General features: G+C 36.8%; 1 protein-coding gene across 2 annotated transcripts in view; it reads right to left on the bottom strand.

Moving 5' to 3' along the window:
- LOC111155278 (CD36 molecule) overlaps nt 1-19,928 on the bottom strand; it is a 45,560-nt gene extending 25,632 nt beyond the window's left edge. The window contains exons 1-3 of one of the 2 annotated variants that reach the window (XM_022515408.1): nt 19,799-19,928; nt 5,492-5,585; nt 4,804-5,016 (exon numbers count right to left, since the gene is read on the bottom strand). In XM_022515408.1, the coding sequence (XP_022371116.1) occupies nt 4,804-4,923 (120 nt within the window). In that variant the 5' untranslated portion in view covers nt 4,924-5,016; nt 5,492-5,585; nt 19,799-19,928. Of the gene's footprint in view, nt 1-4,803; nt 5,017-5,491; nt 5,586-13,011; nt 13,161-19,798 lie in introns of those variants that run through there. The other variant, XM_022515409.1, reaches the window with a different exon arrangement.
- Between the last annotated feature and the right edge of the window lie 1,657 nt (nt 19,929-21,585).

Raw genomic sequence — 21,585 nt, 5'->3', positions numbered from 1 at the left:
TTTTAAAGGGTGCTTGTTTGCAGGTAACAACTTGCCCAATTTGTTATTAGTCAATTAAATGAAGAAAGTAATCTTCAGTGAGTTTCAGTAGCAAACAACAACCAGAACTAAAACATTTATATGTTTGCAAAGTAATAGCTTTAACCTAAGTGCTCCTGAGGCAGGGGGTCTTAAAGGCACTGGGCTCCGTGGGTTTACACATAATTCAGAGATTTGACTCCTACTCAGAGTCAAGCAGATACATGTTGCAATCTTATTTAATTTATTTATTTTTAAAAGATTTTATTTATTTATTTGACAGAGATCACAAGTAGGCAGAGAGGCAGGCGGGGGGATGGTGGCAGGGAGCAGGCTCTCCGCCTAGCAGAAAGCCCGAGTCGGGCTCGATCCCAGGACCCCGGGGACCATGACCAGAGCCAAAGGCAGAGGCTTCACCCACTGAGCCACCCAGGCGCCCCTGCAATCTTATTTTTAGAACAGTTTTTGTAAACTGAAGAAAAAAGAAACAGCCTAGTATAATGAAAGAAAAAGTCCCGGCATCTTTATAGGACTAAAATTGACAAGATCAACGTGGCTATATGGAAATCTGGGAGAAAATCAGGCTTAGTCTTAAATATATCAGAGATTCTGACCCCTGAAGGGATTCTAATGGTTCGTCTTAGTCTACGGACATGTGGCAGGCATAGGATATATAAACTATCAGGAGTTTTTTGGAACTCATTCTTCCTCAATCTGTTTTGTGCCTCCTTCTCCTTCTAGGTTCTAGATCCATACTCTCCCACCTTGTCTTGTAAAAGGTTGCACAGACAACCCTTACTTCAACAACAAGAAGATAAAGTCTTCCATCTCTATGCTGCATTTCTCTGCTAAATTTGTTATCCTATCCTACTGAATTTATAGATTCAGTAACCTTAGTGACATGTTCTAACCATTATTTCCTGAATTTTCATCGGCCTGAGAGCATTTGATTTTCTCTTTCCTTGAGTGCTGGCCCCCCACTAACTTCCAAATTAATTACACTCTTTTGTTTTTATTTCTTCACATAAAATTGTTTGTTTTTGTCTTCTTACCTCTGAATTATGCATAAAACTTGTAGTGATCTCTCTGCTTTTTTGTCTCTATACTCAAGTTCTTGAGAAAGCACATCAACTGTTTAGTTTTATCTGTAATCTCTACAGCAATGATCAATCCGAGTTCTGACCTTTGAAATATACACTGATATTCTCATCAAAACACTCATAAGACCTCAATCTTTTTTTTTTTTCCTCCCTCCTATAGCACATCTTTCCCAATAGCTCAGCGGGACATCTTGAAGTATTTTTACCCTCTATCCTAATTTAGTTCCATATCCAAACTGCACCACACTCCATCACCCTTTTTTTTTTTTTCCTATGTACTCTACCATGTGAGCCCAGAGCACCTTTGTGGTATCATGTGCAGACTGTGCAGAGATCTTGCTAAACGGGACTCTTAAGGTTCTCCCTGAAAGTGGCTATGTCCTACATAGGCTTTCCTTGTTCTCCTGTTTTTGGCCTCCTCACTCTTCAACCCTTTCTATGGCAGGATCACAGTGCACAAGACTGTGTGTGATCTAGTCTCTGCCTACACACTGTCTAGGTTCGGCAATGGATTCTTCTGGCCACATGAGTTGGCAAGTCGATTTAAGGTCTTGTGACTAAAATGGATAAAATAACAGCTTCTCAGAGATCTGCAAAGATTAAATGAATTGGTATATTTGAAGCTCTTCACAGCTCTGAATAAATGCTGGCCATATGATACCAATCTCTACATGCAGGTTTTGTTACCTCTTACGCCTACAAGAAAACAGCCACCAACTACTACTGCCTGTCATACAGTCAATTAAATATTCTTCTGCCTAATCTTCGAAGCTTCCTAAATTTTACCCATGCTGTTTTTCTAATCATCTCTTTTGTTGATCCTGTATTTGGGCACATTTTCTGGATTCTTCCTTCCCTCTTCATAGCTGTTAGTTGCATTTTCATAACTTTTTCCATAATTTTTTTTTTAAGATTTTATTTATTTATTTGACAGAGAGATCACAAGCAGGCAGAGAGGCAGGCAGAGAGAGAGGAGGAAGCAGGCTCCCCTAGAGAGCAGAGAGCCCGATGCGGGGCTCGATCCCAGGACTCTGAGATCATGACCTGAGCTGAAGGCAGCGGCTTAACCCACTGAGCCACCCAGGCGCCCCCTTTTTCCATAATATTAATCAGTCCTCTGATGCCTTTATTGCAGCCCTCTTTGGACTTTCAAAATCCTATGCTTGATCAAAATCCAACAGGTTCACGTTTCTGAAGTTACTATTCTAAGAAAGAACTCCAAGTAGCATTTTCCCATATGATACATGAGGCTCACAGTTCTCTGTATGTTGGTATGATATACCTTCTCCAGTTAAATCTTAAATTTGTTGAGGTAAAAAAAAAAAATATTTTCTTGTCACTATATAAAAGCACATTTTTGGCATCTCAAAACCCTTACTTTTCTCATGATTAGTTAATCATTCAATTATTAGTTAATCATTCAATATTATGAATGTAGAGATAAACGTTAAACACTTAAAATGATTTTAGCACTTCACACGCCATTGAACAGAGAGGCTATCTGTACTACTGTTGTTGAATGAAGAAGAAAAAGATAAATGATCAATATTTAGCTACTGAATATCAATTATGTGTCAGAAAAAAAAAAGCCTAAAATTTAGCTGCACAGTGGGAGATTATGGTGACTTTCCATTCTGGAAACTTTCCCAAAGGATACACTGTAGCCTTTACATTAGCAGAGAAACTGATTCTGTGCTCTCACCACAGAAGTTCCAGAAGGGAAGCTCAGTTTATAAAGTAGGAAGAGGACCATGCAGTGCAATTCCATCTCACAGGGTCATGTGAGCCCCACCTCACTAGCATCTGCTTGTCTCTCTTGAAGTGGATCATAAATAATAGCAAGAAAACTGGGAATTCCAAGGAGGGAGGGGTTACATTCCATTTACAATATATTTTTATTTTTTTATTATTTTTTTTACAATATATTTTTAAAGTTGAAGTTAAATAAATGGGGTTTCAGCTTTGCAATGTGTTAGTAATAGCAATGCTAGAAATGCCTAGATTATTATTGAGAAAATACAGCACTCATATATAGGAGCCATTATCTCAAAAATGGCCTACTGTCCTATCTTCTATACTAAGACAATGGCTATAGTGAGACAATTCATTTTTTAAAAATTTTATTTATTTATTTGACAGAGAAAGAGTGCACAAGCAAGGGGAGCAGCAGGAAGAGGGGGAAGCAGGCTCTCCGCTGAGCAGGGAGCCCATGTGGGACTCGATCCCAGGACCCAGAGATCATGAGCTGAGCTGAAGGCAGGTGCTTAACTAACTGAGCCACCCAGTGGCCCCGAGACATTTTCTTTTAATTTTAAAACTATTTATTATCTGGGGCGCCTGGGTGGCTCAGTGGGTTAAAGCCTCTGCCTTCAGCTTGGGTCATGATCTCAGGGTCCTAAGATCGAGCCCCATGGTGGGCTCTCTGCTCAGCGGGGAGCCTGCTTCCCTTCCTCTCTCTCAGCCTGCCTCTCTGCCTACTTGTGATCTCTGTCAAATAAATAAATAAAAATCTTTAAAACTATTTATTATTTATACTCATAGTAAGAACAAGAGGTCAACAGGAATGAATGGATGAGGGAAGTAAAGGTTTTGGCACTAACAGAAATTTCAGTATAAATTGGTAGGTCTAGCCCATTTTATGGATTTTTGTTGTTCTCCATTGTGTACCATGCTCCTTAACCCTCTGCCTGGGCCACTGACAGCTAGACAGGCTGCGAACTGAGGCCAGCACTCAGATAGTTTTTTTACATGTAATACTTGCCAAATAAAACCCAAGTATACATGCCCTGGGGCAGGACACATGCTCTCAAGATGTTCCTGTTCTTATGTTATTTTGTTCTTGGAATCTTTTTTTAAAATCCTGTCTCAGAACCCCTGAAGCCATCTGAATTTGCCACCCATGGTTTAGGACTCCAGCCAACCTGCTTCTTACTCTCGTGCTCCCCCTCTCTCTCTCAGTCAAAGTTTGGTGGATGTGAAGCTCATTAGAAAGAATGAGGGTCAGAGATGAATTCTAGTTTGTCTAATTTTTGTTAAAACTACAGGCAACTCATTGCATATATGTTGGCTTATGTCCTACAAAACTTTCTGAAAGTATTTTAGCAGAATCAGTATAAACCTTTATAAATAGGAAATGTTTGTAAGACAATCATATGTCATTACATATTATAAAAAGCAGCAGTTTGCAAAATAAAAAAGTTTATACCAGTTTTACCAAAGATTCCTGCTTCATTATGAAATATAATCCATTTTAAGTGTGTATGTATGTGTGTGTGTATATATCTACCTACATATAAATATATTAACTTCTATCAACATGAACCAAAGTACAACTAATTATATAAATGTACCCTCACAAAGCACACTTATTTCTCATTCAAAAGCATATCAACATAGTCTTGAGACATAATGAAAAGGAATCACTTCTACTAACCTGCGTACCTCTACACAGGTTTTGTCAGAATTGGAATATTATGCTTAAGACAGTGATGCATTCATGTTCCATGTACATTATACTTTTAACATTTCTCTACCAGGTGAAGTTGCAATGGCTCATTACCCCTTTTTTTATTAAAGACACAACGTTGCCTGTGACCATGAAATAGAAAACAGGTACCGCAGCAAAACAGGGACAGAAGACAGACTGAATCCCTATGACAAGAAATACCCTTTAGACTACTTGTACCTTCTTAATGGTCTTCTCAATAAGCATGTCTCCAACCGGCATCAGAATACCTCCAAACACAGCCAGCACTGCGCCGATGACTGCTCCGGCGATGAGCCCACGGTTTCGATCACAGCCCATTTTCTTTATCGGGGAAACAGGACTGTTCAGCACCTGCTTCTTCCTTCAAACTCCTGGCGTTGATTAGATGGTTTCAAGAGGTCTGGGTTTAGCCTTAGAAACAGATCATAAAACAGAAGCTTAAATAATCAGTATGAGAAGATCAAAGAACAAAGACAACGCAACTGAAAAGTCATTTTGCCAGTTATAAACAAACAGATGCTTTTCCTTTTTGTTTTACAGATGGACTTTCTAGGTTAGGTCCTCCCCTTCTCAATGTTAACTGTCTACTGGTGGAAGATCTAAAAGATTTCGTCAGAGACTATTTCCTCAAAATTCTCATTTTTTCAATTTTCTACCGTTGGATGATGAGCATTGAAATCTTATCTCAGGAGAACATGCTTGCTGTACTTCTGGCCTCATCTGCTTTCCTGGGACCCTTGGATGCCAGCTAGTCCTTTATCTGGCTTCACTTCCCAAACACAGCCAGCCACAGCCTGCCTGGAGCTCTCCTGCTCATGAAGATGTATTGACTGAGGTCTTCTCTGCCAAATGCTAAGTATGATAACACACGCGGTCTCTACTATACCTTATTCACGAGTATCCAGCAAGATACAGATTTTAGAGGGAATGTTCTGAGCAGTCTCAGAAAGAATCAATTCTTCTAATCATTTGGAAGCTCTCTGTTAAAACAAAAATGCATGGTTAAATTGGGAAAATAAACTGGGAATTAATACTAGAATCTCTCTCATGTCACCAAAATTATAACCACTACTAAAAGAAAAATCTCATTTTCATGAATACTGAGCTCATGCCTGATGTTTTTTATAAGTAATGTTGAAACCTGAACTATTTGAAAGAAGTGTACTTCACTTTCAATTTCATTGTTAATAACTGAATTTTGGATAGACCATAGATGTGAAGAATTTAAATACATGAGGTAGAGGATATGTAGTTTTAATGATAGGCACTGCTTTGTTACGAGTCTCAGTTTTTTGTTTTTTGTTGTTTTTCTTTTTTGCGTATTCAACTGCAATATTATTTTGTCATCATGGGCAATTGCTTCACACCAATTGTGCTAAAATCAACTAATTTGTGCTTGTATGTATTGCACCTAGTCTATCTTATTTTTGGTATCTTTATACACTATGTGGTTATTTCACAAAGACTGAAAGGAAATTATTTCTGATATGAGTGGATTCTATTGTAAGAAATAAGAATTTGTTCCTTCTAATATTTGAAAGCACATTCCTATTTTTGGTTATAACTCTATTTTTTTTTTTTAAGTGGGGATGACCTCGCATTGATGAACAGTTAAAATGTGCCTTGTAGCTTAGAAACAAATATTCCCTGCTTCATTGCCCAAGGCCATGGAAAACATAAATGCCAAAAGAATGGAGACTGCAGATAAAAAAAAAAAAAATCACACAAAATATTTTTTGCCAACACTTTAATAATAAAAATTCGGGGCACCTGGGTGGCTCAGCGGGCTGAAGCCTCTGCCTTCGGCTCAGGTCATGATCCCAGGGTCCTGGGATTGAGCCCCGCATCGGGAATCTCTGCTCAGCAGGGAGCCTGCTTCCTTCTCTCTCTCTGCCTGCCTCTCTGCCTACTTGTGATCTCTGTCAAATAAATAAATAAATCTTAAAAAAAAATAAAAATTCTACTTTTCTTGTGGTCTCAGATTTTCCCTCTACAGCGTTGCTGCAACAGAAGTGCCACTCTTATGACATCATGAGCACTTATTTCCGTGGGAGGAACCATTTCTTTTTTTAAGAATATTACTTGTATAGCTAAGAAAATAAGACTTGTCCTCAAAATGGAGAAAGATAAGTGGTACGGTTTTCCCAGGGCAATTTTATTTACTTACCTCTACTCATTCTTATCTTTGTCATATCTCTTTACTGATGCCTTATACCCTGGATACTTCCACTGTAAATCAGGGTGCACTGAACTCATTCACATGGAGGTTCTGATGGCTAAGCAGCCTGAATCCTATTAGTGTCAAACGTTTTTTCCAATGTAAAAAGTAAATATATAAGCCTAAACAAGCGGTCTGGATTTGGCTTTTTATCAATTGCTTGGGGGTGAAGTGTGAAGAAAAGCTTTCCCTACTCTCTGAAATCATGTAACATGCATTGCTATCCTGGTGTTCTCTACACTATGAACAAATAATCATAATCAGGGTAGCTTATTAAGTAATATCTTAGTGAATGCTCATTTCAAAGACCATCCTCCAACTCCCATTTGCACGTTTTACCTCAAGTAGCAATCCGAATACAGAGATCTAACCTAGTGTAGTTGAGACTTAGTATACTGACTAGAGATTAAGCCAAAAAACTGATCTGCAACTGTCTTGCCAGATGACAGTGGGCGAACCACTTAATCTCTCACACTTCAGTTTCCTCATGTGTAAAGTAAGATGCTACGACGAGATCTGCAGTTTTCAAGTGGCTGAACTGGTTCTTCAGATTCTTACATGGATGACAAATGGGCAGAGTAACTATGGAGTACAACCGTGGTGGGAACCCTGGTTCTAGATTCCCAGCTTCGTCCCCCTCTCCCACCTGATGCTCTCCTTTCCTCCACACTGAAGAAGCTCTAGGAGAATATCTATAGAAATCAATGGCTTTGCAAACCCATTTAAAGATTAGTACAGGAAATCCCCACGGTTAAATCGCAGTTCTCTTTATTAAATATCATGAATCTATTTTAAAAAAACTCAAATATTAAGTCATACCTTTTAGAAAGTTATTTTATGTTCCATATAAACTTCACTAAAAATCTTCACTAATAGTCATGTCATTTGCAACTCTGACAGAAGGAACATAAAATGATTTAAAAATTAAATTCTATTGTTGTTAAAATAGATCCATGTGCATATATTTGCCCTTTTCCAGATTCTGTACCGTAATCAAATCATAAATCTCACTGTTTCCAGAATTATTTTCCTTTATTCAAGTAGCCCATGTACTAGAAGGAAGGGTTTCTGCAAGGGCAGAGTCCCAGGAACGTTTACCGAAAGACCCAGGGGACAGCACATGTTGTCCAATGCCTCCCTCTCTGAACCAGGAAATCCATTATTGTGACTACTAAGGATCCAGGGCCCCAAAAATGTCAAGTAAGGGGGAAACCTGGGTCCTGCTCAGGCTCTGTCTGCTTTAAACTTAAAACTGAAATGAGATAGTGTATCCATCCCCGTTTGTGAGTTTTAAGTTCATCAGAAAACAGAAGTATCAAGTAATTTATCCTGTTGAATCTCATGGTTAGACAGGTACTGGGATAACACTGGTTTAGATGTTATGTAAGGAAAGCTACAAGTAGTAATCCGACATTACTTCACATGTGTATTAATATTTTTGAGAGAGAAAGACTGAGTTTGTGTCTTTTTTTTTTTTTCCTCCACATTTTCAACTGATTCATTTTTGGTACACTATTGTAACTTTCCAACTTTTCCCCCTAATAATAGGCAAGATATTTGACATTACTTGGGTTCATTTATTTTCCTTCAGTGCCTTAATACCAGGAGTAATTAGGTATTGTTATTCAACTCATACTTTAACCTTATGCTTCATATTATAAAATTAAAATCAGTTTTATTCACCTGAGGCAAAGGAAGGCCAAACATTACATAAGACACACTGCATACATAAGAGAAAAGCTCAGGTTACAGCACATTCTATTGAATAGTTTTTCCACCCATGTTTATCTTCACACACACACACAAAAAAGTGTAGTTCCTCCCTGTTCTTCTCTCACATTTAGCTAGGGCATGTAAAATGTGTGTCTTGCACATTTGGTTTTCTTCAAAACATAGTTCCTTATATATTAAAATAGTAATTTATTTCACTTGCTAATTTTGGATTACATTTATTATTATTTCTCCTTCATAAGAATAGACAAGACATTGATATCTGCAATAATTTACTTCTTGCTTGAGATACTTAAATCTGGAAAGCAAAGAACAATCACAGGTACAGGACAGAAAACTAATGGCTGAACGTTTTCTAAAGAAGAGAAAAGAAAAAGGCATATTTAAAAATATCACTTATCACATACCTTTCTTGAATCTATAGGGAGACCAGCTGTATCTTATCAATTTACAGATTATAAATCCTATTCTTTTTGTAGAATTTGTAAGTGTATCTTATTCCCTTGGGTTATTTTTGAAAGAAGGAAGAAGAATACAATTTTTCCTTCTCCTTTTTTTTCCCTTGTCAAATCAAAGGAGTGTTTCCAGAATGAATTTAGGAGCATTGTGCATTTCCACTATGTTGAAAACCTGGTGGTAGAAACTGAGAGACTGAGCTCTAAGAAGCCTCTCCAATAAATAGATCAGAAAATCAGAGAAAATTCCCAGAGAATCTGTAATTCTTCCCATGTGTGGATAAAGCTGTGTTCCTTGGGAAACTCCTCCCAGGGAAGGCATAGCCTAAAATTTCCTGGGATGTGAACTGCAAAACTTGAAAAAGCTCAGATTACAAGAGTATTTGTACCATAAATGAATGCTAGGACCTTCATGACATTTTCTTACTCATGAGTGAGTAGCTCAGAATTCCTATTCTATCCATAAACCTTCCTTGCACGTTTCCTTAGAACAGAAAACCAGATCATACTCTTCTGTTTTCAACCACACACACATACACTGTTCTTTTGGTACACAGGTCTTCCTCACCTAATAAATATGGTGCCCACAAAACCCATTTTTGGTGTTATTGATTCAACAGGTTGGATATGGATGATGAGAGTTAGTTTTCAAAATTAGATTCCTTTTCACACTCTGACCCTACACCATACCTAGGTGTGTTTCCATGCCATGATTTCCTAGACATAAATATGATTCAGGTTCAAACCCAAGCTAGTTGCAATGGGTGTAAACCAATAATTTAAATCTGCTTGCATTTCATCATGTGGAAACAGAAGTCATTAGATCCATACCTTATAATCTTCTATTCAGAGACAGAATTCTTTACATGCAATTCCAGTGTATAAACACATCTAAAAGAAAAGCTATTCTGGTTAAAGGGGGCAAGAAGTGTGGCCCTTTCCCCTTCCTGTCCTACTTCGCTTGGGCTCTGAGTCATCCACACAGAACCCTCGGGCTCTGCAGAAAAATACTTCAATAACTAGATGAGAAGTTATCCAATATCTTTTCTTATGAAAGTTACCACATGTAACTTTTTACATGTGCATTTCTATCCTATTAGAATATGTGGGCGTAGGGACACCTAAGCGGCTGACTCTTGGTTTCAGCTCAGGTCATGATCTCAGGGTCCTGGGTATCAAGCCCAGGGCTTCACACTCAGCAGGGAGTCTTCCTGGGATTCTCTCTGTCCCTGCCTCCTCTAAAATAAATAAAATTTAAAAAAATAAGTGGATGTAAAAATATACAACAGAAAAAAATTATAAACATCTATAATATGAAACAAAAATACATATCACTAAATTATACTTTCAAATACTATAATTTAAAACTTGTTTCCGTGGTAGTCTTAAAACAGTAAGTACACTGGACTTCATTACTAAGTCCATCTAGAAACAAGGCTACTTTTTGGAGTACTTGGAGGAATTACTATAGGTCTGAAATGATTTTCTTAAGATCATATCAGTTTAAATAGGACTGTCTAGAGCTTTTCTTAATCTTCAAACCTCAGACAGGAATTCTATTTTTTCCCACCTCAAATTATACTATAAACAGTAAGATATCATGTGCTTTGCAGTGGTTCAGATTCTGGACTTTGAAGTCAAGTGATTTAGGTTTAATTTGGGTCTTGATAGGATAGTTTCTCTGTGGCTAAATTTTCTCTAAAATGGCTGTATCACTAATCAAATAAGGTTGTAAATTTCAAAAGTAAATGAGATTATGTATAAAAATTTCCTTTCATAAAAAATGTTATTTTGGGGTGCCTGGGTGGCTCAGTGGGTTAAAAGCCTCTGCCTTCAGCTCAGGTCGTGATCCCTGCATCCTGGGATCGAGCCCCTCATTGGGTTCTCTGCTTAGCAGGGAGCCTACTTCCCTTCTTCTCTCTCTGCCTGCCTCTCTGCCTGCTTGTCATCTCTGTCAAATAAATAAATAAATAAAATCTTTAAAAACATGTTATTTTGACATGTTATCATGAAATATTATTTTGAACAACCATACAATTAAACAGTAAAATGTTACTTCATACTGGCCAATTTTTTAATCTAATAAATGTATATAGTGTATACAAGTAGGAACAATTCTTTGCAAAACACTTAGATGACAATAAAATCTGATTAAATTTGTATATATATACAAATTTAATCAGATTTTTTTCTATATATATAGGAATATATATATATATACATATATATATATATGAACATAAAGTATCACACAAATGGGAGGTAGCTGCTAGTTTAGGAGATGCTGCTTAAAGCTTTTAGCCATAACTTGGGCCAGTGAATGAAAACACCTTGTGATTAAATCAAAGGACGGCTATAGAATTTCCTCCTTCAGAAACAGAAAACCCACAAGATTCAAGTGTGCTTGAGTAAACAGGGCCAAACATTTTCATAAAAAATAAGGGAGGCAACTATAAATTCCAAACTTTCCAGTACATCCTGTGCAAGTACTCTCTAATTGTAAGGTCAGTGTACCTCCCAGACTAAGCTGTTATCTGATGATGGTGGACTGGATTCATTGTTCTGCTATAATAATGATTCTGGTAAATAAAGATTTTCTACATATTTTTCTCTCATAAAATCCAATGGACCACTGGACCCTACATAACAAAACCCTTTTAGAATTTCATTTTGTTTTTTTTCTGAACCAATATTGGAAGTAATGCTTCTTTTAAGTTCAAAAGACATTACTAACTCAAAACCACATAGAAGAGGACTGAAAAGTGCACGCAAACATTTTAAAAATGTCTTTCACTATGTTTCTTGATAATTCCAGAAACTGTGTGAGATTTACTCCAGAGAATTTATGCCATTTCCAGTATGAATTAACTTGCTGTAATTAAATTGAAACTTTTAATTTTCCTAGGATGATTTATCCTTAATTTAAACTTAGGGGATCCTGGACAGCTCAGTCTTTAAGTGTCCGCCTTTAGCTCAGATCATGATCCCAGAGTTCTGGGATCAAGCCCCTTACTGAGCTCTCTGCTTGGCGGGAAGTCTGCTTCTCCCTCTTCCATTCCCCCTGCTTATGTTCCCTCCATTGCTCTCTGTCAAATAAATACATAAAATCTTAAAAAAAAAAAATCTTTAAAAAAATAAATAAATTTGGTGTCATCATTCAAGGAAATAATTTGTATTTGTAATAATACAAATTTATTTATTTAATTTATTTATTTATTTTATTATTTATAATATTTATTTGTAATAAGTTTTCTACAGAGCCCAAAATATTAATTTTGATTTCTTTTTATTCTCCTACCTACCAAGTTTTACATAATTTATACTAATTAATTAAATCTAGAATCATTATTTGGATTATAATTTACCATTCCAAGTAGCAATTAGAGTTTCTTTGTTCATTAAGGAAAAAAATGTTTAACAAGAACATATCCAAAATACACATTGCATTTAACCATAGTGACAAAGTTCACCAACAATTAATACTATTCAGATAGAAAATTAAACACCCTAATGACTCTGTCAAGTAATAAGTAGTTAATTGCAAACTAGAAATGTTGTGGACATAAGAATAGCAAGTCATTTATAATAATTAATGCATTATATTAATCTTACCATGAATTTTTATTCCCAAATTAAAAATCAGGTATAAATAGCTTAAGTGTACAATGAAAGTTTCACTGTAATCAAACTGGATCATAAATCATTTTAAATGTTAATAAATAAATGTTTACAGATGTAAAATTTTGAACATTAAAAAATAAAATGCCACTGACCATTGAACAAGGTTTTAATATTTTTTAAACATAAAATGTTGAAAGACTTGTAACTTGGAAAACAACACAAATCTAATTTTTAAAAAAAGCCTAATGACTTTGAAAAAAGAGCTACAGCTTTTTGTTGTTATTGTGATACAACTTCTTAAGAGTGTTATTATACTATAGTCATCTCCTACCATTTAGGAGATAGAAATCCTTTTTGTTAGAAACAAATCATATGACTTACCTTTAAATAGGCTAAGCAAGATTTTTCAATCAAAGGCTCAAACATTTGAACAGTTCTTGGTAGGACCAAATGGTACTCTGCAGAAAAACTCTACACTAAAATCCTCATTACATAAAGCCTGTGAGTTTAAATATGCTTTAAAAAAAAAAGTACGATATCAAATCCCAATGAGTGGTTTGTTGCCAGAGGAATTAGGGAAAAAAAAAAAAAAAAAGGAAAAGAAACCCACCCACATCACACTACTGGTATGGCTCTTACGGGTCTATTTTTATGGTCTGGTGAGGACCCATTACCTATATCTGACATACTCAGCAGACTTTTTTTTTTTTTTGGCCATTTTCCCATCCAAGTAAGTCAGAGGCCAGAGAAACAAAAGGCACTGACCTGCTGATCTGCCTCTAATATATTCTATCTTCCTGCATAATCATTATTCCAGATGATGAACTGGGTCCGGGGGGGTGGAAAGTGTAAATTAGGAAGAACTGGTAATCTTACTTCCTTGTCATGATTTAGCTTGCAAAACTCCACAAAACTGAAAGAAAATGCACTTCTCTAGATAGCATTAATCTAAAGTGCATGAAGACTAAGGATTTTGAAAACAATTGGAGACACTGTCAACAAGGATGATAAACTGACTTTAAAAAAGGAAACAGCATATTGTTCTAACTGGAAATTCTTAACTAATATTTATCATTTTCTGTTAGTTTTCCACAACTGTCATGAGTACAGCAAAATATCCATATGAAAACAAAAAATGAAATTCCCCTTAGGTTTCTTCAGCCGAAAGACAACTATTCAATAACATTTAAATAGAATTACAGGGGTGCCTGGGTGGCTCAGCGGGTTAAAGCCTCTGCCTTTGGCTCAGGTCATGATCCCAGGGTCCTGGGATCGAGCCCCACATCGGGCTCTCTGCTGAGCGGGGAGCCTGTTTCCTCCTCTCTCTCTGCCTGCCTCTCAGCCTACTTGTGATCTGTCAAATAAATAAAATCTTTTAAAAAAATGAATAGAATTACATTTAAGATGACCTTTTAATGTAGAAAGGTATATACTTAAGGTATTTTAAAGGAAAGGCAAGATTTTAAAATGAAATCAGAAGTTCTTGCCAGGGAGAGAGCATCAATACTAAGAATACAAAGAAATTCCCAAAATCATGTAAGGAAGATCAACAAACTGCCACCTATCAGGCCGCTGCGTAAATGCCTCCAAGTCAACCTTGAAATAAAGCGAGCTGACAGTAACAGGCAGGATATATTTAGTTCATTAGATCATATTTAAAGTAGTCCTTCTCACTGGATTGCCTGTGTTCTCCCTTCTGAGTATGGCGGGACTCTCTTCATTTGTAAGCACTGCAGTGCAACTGGACAGGAATCTCAACTGCCCTTTTTCCCCTCAAGCTTTCTTTTTCCCAGGTATTTTCACAGATGCTTATATTTAAAAATGAATGCTTAGGGACGCCTGGTGGCTCAGTTGGTTGGACGACTGCCTTCGGCTCAGGTCATGATCCTAGAGTCTCGGGATCGAGTCCCGCATCGGGCTCCCAGCTCCACGGGGAGCCTGCTTCTCTCTCTGACCTTCTCCTCGCTCATGCTCTCTCTCACTGTCTCTCTCTCAAATAAATAAATAAAATCTTAAAAAAAAATGAATGCTTAGATATTAGTACTTGCTAGGTATTAGGTATTATTAGGCCTTTTCTTTCTAAATCTTGAGACCACTCCATTAGGATAAAGTAGAAATGAACTTGTACAATCCCCTTGTGATTTATGCTTTTCATTTCAACAGAAGAGCTTAGAGATTTCAGGTAACTTAAAAAGAGGAGTCCTTGGAAGGACTGTGACCTTTGCTGTATTAGTAAAAAGGTAATAAAGGGCTATTTCAATAACTACCTTAAGAGTATCTATTTTATTGTTTTTGAACTGCTTTGATGTATTTTCTTCTCAACTTGAATTCTCACACACTTCCCCCGCCCCCAACATGACGATTCAAAAATAGCTCATAGACACAGGAGTTCAGACAGCTCCTATTTTAAAGAGCAAATTTTAAACATATTGCAAGGATAGTTAAATGACGATGAAAACATGAACACCATCACAGAAAGATACTTCAGAAAAAAATACAAGCAAAATAGATGCTTTGACACTGAACTTACTTGGAACACTCATCAGTAGGCTAATGCCATCCAAACCCTCTGACTGTCTCTGGAGAGAGAAATGTCACACACTCCCAAGCAGTCCAAAGAATCAAATTTACATTCCCAGAGGGCAGCTGTGTTCAATCCCATAGACAGCAGTTCTTGAGTAGCTTCCTGAGTCTTATGTGCTAAGACCCGGAAAGAGCACAGCTAGGTAAAATCTGTAACCATACATTTAGATTTTGAGCAAAATCTATACCTGGGACAATAAAGCAGAAAAACGCTGCACCCATTTCTGAGTAAACAATGTTGAGGTTTTCATTTTGGGAAAAGAATATGTACCCACAGTATTTTGAAGGGATGTATTTTATATGAGAGCACACCTTGCCGTGTGTACATCCACTAGAGCACTAGACAGATCTAGTAAAATGAAGGATAAAACTTGCAACAGAATAAAAAGTCTGTTTAGGCACAGCTCTCTAGGAACCCTTTTTGGTGACCACATGGGGTTTGAAATCAGACAAGTGAATCCCGAGGTTACTGGGCACTGGCTGAGTCGAGTGGAGGTTAGTAGTTAAAGGACCTCTTACTCTTATTTTTTAATAAAAAAATGGACAAAACTAAGTAAGAGGATGGTAAGAACTAAGTGAGGGACTTCTTTGCAACACATGACAGGGGCCTGATCACTAGCACTCGAATTCAAACCGCTTCCACTGGGCCCCTGCCCCTTTTCTCCCTTCTGTCCTATTATCTGATGATTATGCAGCACTATTCTACATAGATTTGGCTGATTTTTTTGTCCTGTTTTTGCATCTGCTAGAATACTGGCTCCAAGAGGAGGGAGACATTTGTCCAGTTAGTTCACTGCTCAATCCCCAGAGTGAACACCAGACTCAAAGCTGGTAACCAATTAAATAAATGGATACACACAGTAATTGTCATAACCATAATATTTTAAAAGGAGTCAGAATGGGGGCCCCTGGGTGGCTCAGTAGGTTGTTTCTGACTATTGATTTGGGCTCATGTCACGATCTCAGGATCATGACATCGAGCCCCACATCAGCCTTCATACCGGGCTTGGAGCCTGCTTAAAATTCTCTCTCCCCTCTCCCTCCCTCCCTTCCCCTTAAAAAAAAAATAGCAAGTATGGTCAGAAATCAGAAGTTACTAGGCTGTTTGTTCATACCACAAATATTCAATGGTTTGAGATACAGAGCATCTACTTTGACAGTCACCGGACCAGAGTTTGAATTTGGAGTTCATCACTTCCTAAAGCATGTGCCCTATTGCTAACTACTTTGCCTCTCTTGGTTACAGTGGAAATACTGCCTTTTCAGAACTGTTGTAAAGATGAACAGTGATAATACTAAGGATTTAGCACAGAGCCTGACATATAGTGTTTAATCAGCTATAGTGATCATTAGCTATTCATCAGATGTTTATGTTGGGGAATTTATTAAAGTAATATGGACAAATAAGAAATATTGAAAATTATAAAAATGTATAAAATGAGAAGTTTCAATGCCCAATTTAGTTATGTTCTCCTCAACTGCCTATAGCTTTATGAATTTTAAGTTTACATACATACGTATATGGAATACTACACATACCAAATCATACTTTCTGCAATGGACTCTTCTCAAACTATATGCCTTGGAAATATCCTATTTTGGATAGAGTTAATGTTCTCTTTTTCCATTATTGAAAAATACCCCATAGTAAAGGATGTATTGTCTTTGAAATAACTGATCTCTTTTTTAATGACACTTTCATCGGCAGTTCTATGATCTTAACAAAAAATGCTAAGCATTCATATACAGTTTAAAAAAATTTTTTTTAATTTATTTATTTGACAGACAGAGATCACAAGTAGGCAGACAGGCAGGCAGAGAGAGAGAGAGAGAGAGAGAGAGAGAGAGAGAGGAGGAAGCAGGCTCCCTGCTGAGCAGAGAGCCCGATGCAGGGCTCAGATCCCAGGACCCTGGGATCCTGACCTGAGCCAAAGGCAGAGGCTTTAACCCGCTGAGCCACCCAGGCGCCCCCAGTTTTAAAATTGTTTGAGTGCATAAACAATGAATTCTGGAACACTGAAAAGAAAATAAAATGAAAAAAATTTTTTTTAGTACAGCTGACACACAATGTTAGTTTCAGGTGTACAACATGGTGATTCAACAGCTCTGTGTTGTGCCATGCTTCCAGGTGTCGCTCTCACCTGTCACCTACAGCATTATTATAATATCATTGTATGCATATCTAGTTTTGTTTCTGTGTTCTAGGACACCTGTAAACAGCAGTGAGTGAAATTTCTAGGTCAAAAGTGTGTACTTTTTTTGCGGGAGTGGGGAGTAGAGTTTTACCAGATTTCTGTCTATACATCTACACCACAATGTGTGAGACTACCTGTCTGCAAACACACTCATACTAGTTTATACTGAATTTTGAGTTTTTAACAAGTACTTTTTTATTGGTAAATATTCAAATGAATGAAGTTGAACCTATTTTCTTAGGTATATTAGCCATTTCTATTCTAAAATATTTGTGAGGGGTGCCTGGGTGGCTTAGTCAGTTGAGTATCTGATTCTTGGTGTCTGCTCAGGTCCTGATGTCTCAGGGTCATGAGACTGAGCCCTGCGTGGGTTCCATGCTCAGGAGTGAGTCTGCTTAGGATTCTCTCTCTCCCTCTCTCCGTCCCTCCTATGCTCGTGCACACACGCTGTCTCTAAAACCAATAAATCTTTAAAGTATTTGTGATTATATTCTTGTCCATTTTTATTCTATGAATTTGTTTGTCCTTTCCTTGTTAATTACTAAGGAACTGGCCAGTCTTCTGACATTAGACAGTTTTTAAAAAATTTTGATAATATTTAACTTCATTTTTTGTCCAATTTTATATTACTAAAGTTTAAAATTTTTCTGCCATTAACTTTCACAGTAATTTCCTTTAACATATTGTGTCATACTTTGAAAGACTCTCTTCATTTCAAAAATATTAAAAGTAATAATTCTTTTAGTATTTGTATGGTTTAAATAAAATCATTCATAACAATATTTTTGGATAAGCTGATTCATGGAATTTAACACTTATGAAGTAAAAGAGGAAGAGGAAAGTGAATTGAGTAACAAATATTGCAACATATTTGAGAAGCAGATGATGTATGCAGTGTAAGGACTCTAAAAGAGGGGTCACATGGCCTGAGTTCTGATCACTGCTTATTAACAACAAGATTTGTGGACTCAGTAACACACAGTCATTGTAATTCTGATTTCCTTTCGTCACAAAGGGGATAGTCATACAGAATTCACCTACATCCTAAGGCAGAAAGATCAAATCAGATATTAGGTTTTTTTTTTTTTTTTTTTAAGATTTTATTTATTTATTTGACAGAGAGAAATCACAAGTAAGCAGAGAGGCAGGCAGAGAGAGAGGAGGAAGCAGGCTCCCTGCTGAGCCGAAAGCCCGATGTGGGGCTCGAACCCAGGACCTGGGATCATGACCTGAGCCGAAGGCAGCGGCTTAACCCACTGAGCCACCCAGGCGCCCCAGATATTAGGTTTAAACCTAATGTAAATCTGTATGCAGCTTCTACTAGGAGGTGGAATTTTTTAGGTGTTTGGCTTTTTTGTTTGTTTTTGTTTTTGTTTTTTTACAGACCAGGAAATGAAAAATCATCTTAGTATGATAGAAGAATCTTAGTATAATATACAATGCAATTTTAGATTGCATGGGTATGCAAAGACTACTAATTATGATGATGACATGAGGGAGCTCAGACACAATGGAGGCTTGTTGAACTAAGTCTTTCACCTGTGTTACCTCAATGACCTGCCATACCACCTCCCTGCGCCTTTAGATAACTGAGGTCACAAAGCTGGTGTGCGTCAAAGCATGGATTAAAACCTAGATAGACTGAATGAAGAGCCTATACTCTTTTCTGAAAGAAAACAAGAAGAATGAAAAGTTCTTGATCAATACCTAAATTTGCATATACTCTGGTACATTTGTACACATTGAACAACAATTTTAAAAAACCTGATGTTACCTTTAGAAGAAAATGATTTCTAACCACAACAGAGAATGAACAGTGAATGTGTAGTCTGTAAGTGGTTACTAACTGAATTATTTTGAAATTAAATAAAATCCTCCTAAAGGCCTGTAACTATTTCAGAACATTAGCTACCAATGTCAAACCATAAGTAAAATTTATCACTTTAATCTTTGGGGATAACGAATCATAACATACACACATATGTATACATATTTATGCATATGTATATACACATAATTATGTGTGTATGTGTATAAATATACATCTATTATTTTCAATTGCTACCTTGCTTATTTGTGAAAGCATCAAACCAATGGCATGTTTTACCTGCTTTCTATGGTGAGAAAGGACTTCACATGCAGGAATAAAAATAAATGAATACAGATGGACATAATTAAGACATAACAGTATCATGTCATGCCAGTCAAAGCTTGAGAAACTAAAACAGAGGCTTCTAAGATGGCCTTAGAAGAGAATTTCAAGGACACCATTAAAGGTAAGATGCAGAATGTCAGGGTAATTAAAGTTTAGATTTAAACCATGTAATCTAATGGCTGGAAACACAGGATAAAAGCAAAGACACTATATTAAAATGAGAAAGTAAACTTACCCATATATTTAATAGAAGCCATGATAGGAGCTGTGTGGAAAAGAGACTGAAGAGAGAACACCTCTGTATATGTGGCCAGTGCTCATGTGGGCAGGGCCAAATCAATATGTAAATTTCACAGGCCACCTAAAAATGTTGACAGACCTAGTCTTTACTTCAACAGTTTGCTAAGCTGACTCAGCTCAGGAAGGGGGAAGAAAATAAGGCAATATTTAAATGATACTAGGAAACATAAGGAAAAGGTATGATCAGCATAGTTGTCAGGGTAATTTGTGCTCATACACTAAATGGAAAATTATTAGGGGTAAAAACAAAAATATTCAGGTGAAAGGATAACTAGGTCTGAAAACACGGCATGGTGAAATAGTAGAAAAGAAAGCACAATAATCAATAAGGAAAACAAGCCGTTAACAAATGCCAAATTAGAAAAGGTTGAGAAAAAAATATATACAACCTATTATTTTGAAATTTCACAGGACAAATATTTTTAAAAAATGACTGAGCTGAGGGGGAAGCACATTTGATTAAGAAATGTAATCTGACTATACAGATAGCCCCTGAAGTGGGGTCTTAAAAATGAAATAAAATAAAGAAGGGTTAGCGAAATCCGGTTACATTCATGTTAGCTCATGGCTTGATCAAAATGAGGTACTTTTAAATGCTAAAGATATCAGGGTTTTTTTTTTTTTTTACTGTTTAATCATCAGGGAAAATTGAAGAGTGTGGCAAAGGTATAACAAAAAAATTTACACAAAGAAATCAGCTGAATAATGAGAATCAAAGTGATTTTGTTCCATTTCGTAGACATTCTAACCACCTTAATTGTATGGACATCCATGCCACTGGACAATCTGTTACCTTAATTTCAAAGATACACAACACTTGGACATCAGATTCCTATAAGAGTTAAATGTACATGCATGTGCACACCCACACATGCACGCACGCACATGTATGCGCACACTTTTCCAGGGACATAGAAGCATACATAATTAGGTCTCTTTAAAGACGAAAAGAAGTTTCTAAGATGCAGGTTATACAACAACAATTTATTTTAAAAAATCACCGCACAGGAAAAAATACACTCCTGTTGCCTTTCTTTTTCTGTTTGTCTGAAGTGGAAGAGTTTTACACTACAAAGAATCACTTGGCACAAAGCCTATATTTGAGTGACACAGCCGCCTCTGCTAGAAGGTTTAAGGGAACATAAAACAGTCTATCAATCCTAGAGTGAAATCAAATCATCACCATCATTCAGGCTGGTTCTCAGTGGGCTTAAAGGAAGGGTTTGCTCTTGGACAAGCCTGAGTTTTCGGCCTTCAAAGAGACCCACAAGTTTAGTTTAGAGTGCTACTTTTCCAATGAGCTCCTTGGAAGAACTTGAAATATATTCTTAAGATTTCCAAGAATCTACTGGATTCAAGGTGGGAACATTCTACACTAGTTGTAGTTTTCAGTTTGAATAAAGCCTTGTACAATAGTTTGTAAGAAAACAACAACAAAAACACTGAAAATATACACTTGCACACACAGACTGTTTATATAAATATATATGATAAAGTTTCCAGAAGCAAATATTGACCTGGAAATGTTATGAATCATTTAGCTCACGTCTTTTAAATATTTCAACAGGCATATTCCAGATACCATAAACATAAGAACCTAGATGGAATAAAAAGTGATACACTACCACTCTGTGACACAGTAGACAGATAGGTGAATTCAGAATAATTCTAAAATATCAAAACCCTGAAATTGGCCTCCATGTGTCTCTGTGATCTCAAGGT

Source organism: Enhydra lutris, unplaced genomic scaffold (genome assembly GCF_002288905.1).
Source record: "Enhydra lutris kenyoni isolate GAN:26980312 unplaced genomic scaffold, ASM228890v2 scaffoldscaffold40, whole genome shotgun sequence".
Lineage (NCBI taxonomy): Eukaryota > Metazoa > Chordata > Mammalia > Carnivora > Mustelidae > Enhydra > Enhydra lutris.
This window is presented reverse-complemented; position numbering and strand designations above follow the sequence as displayed.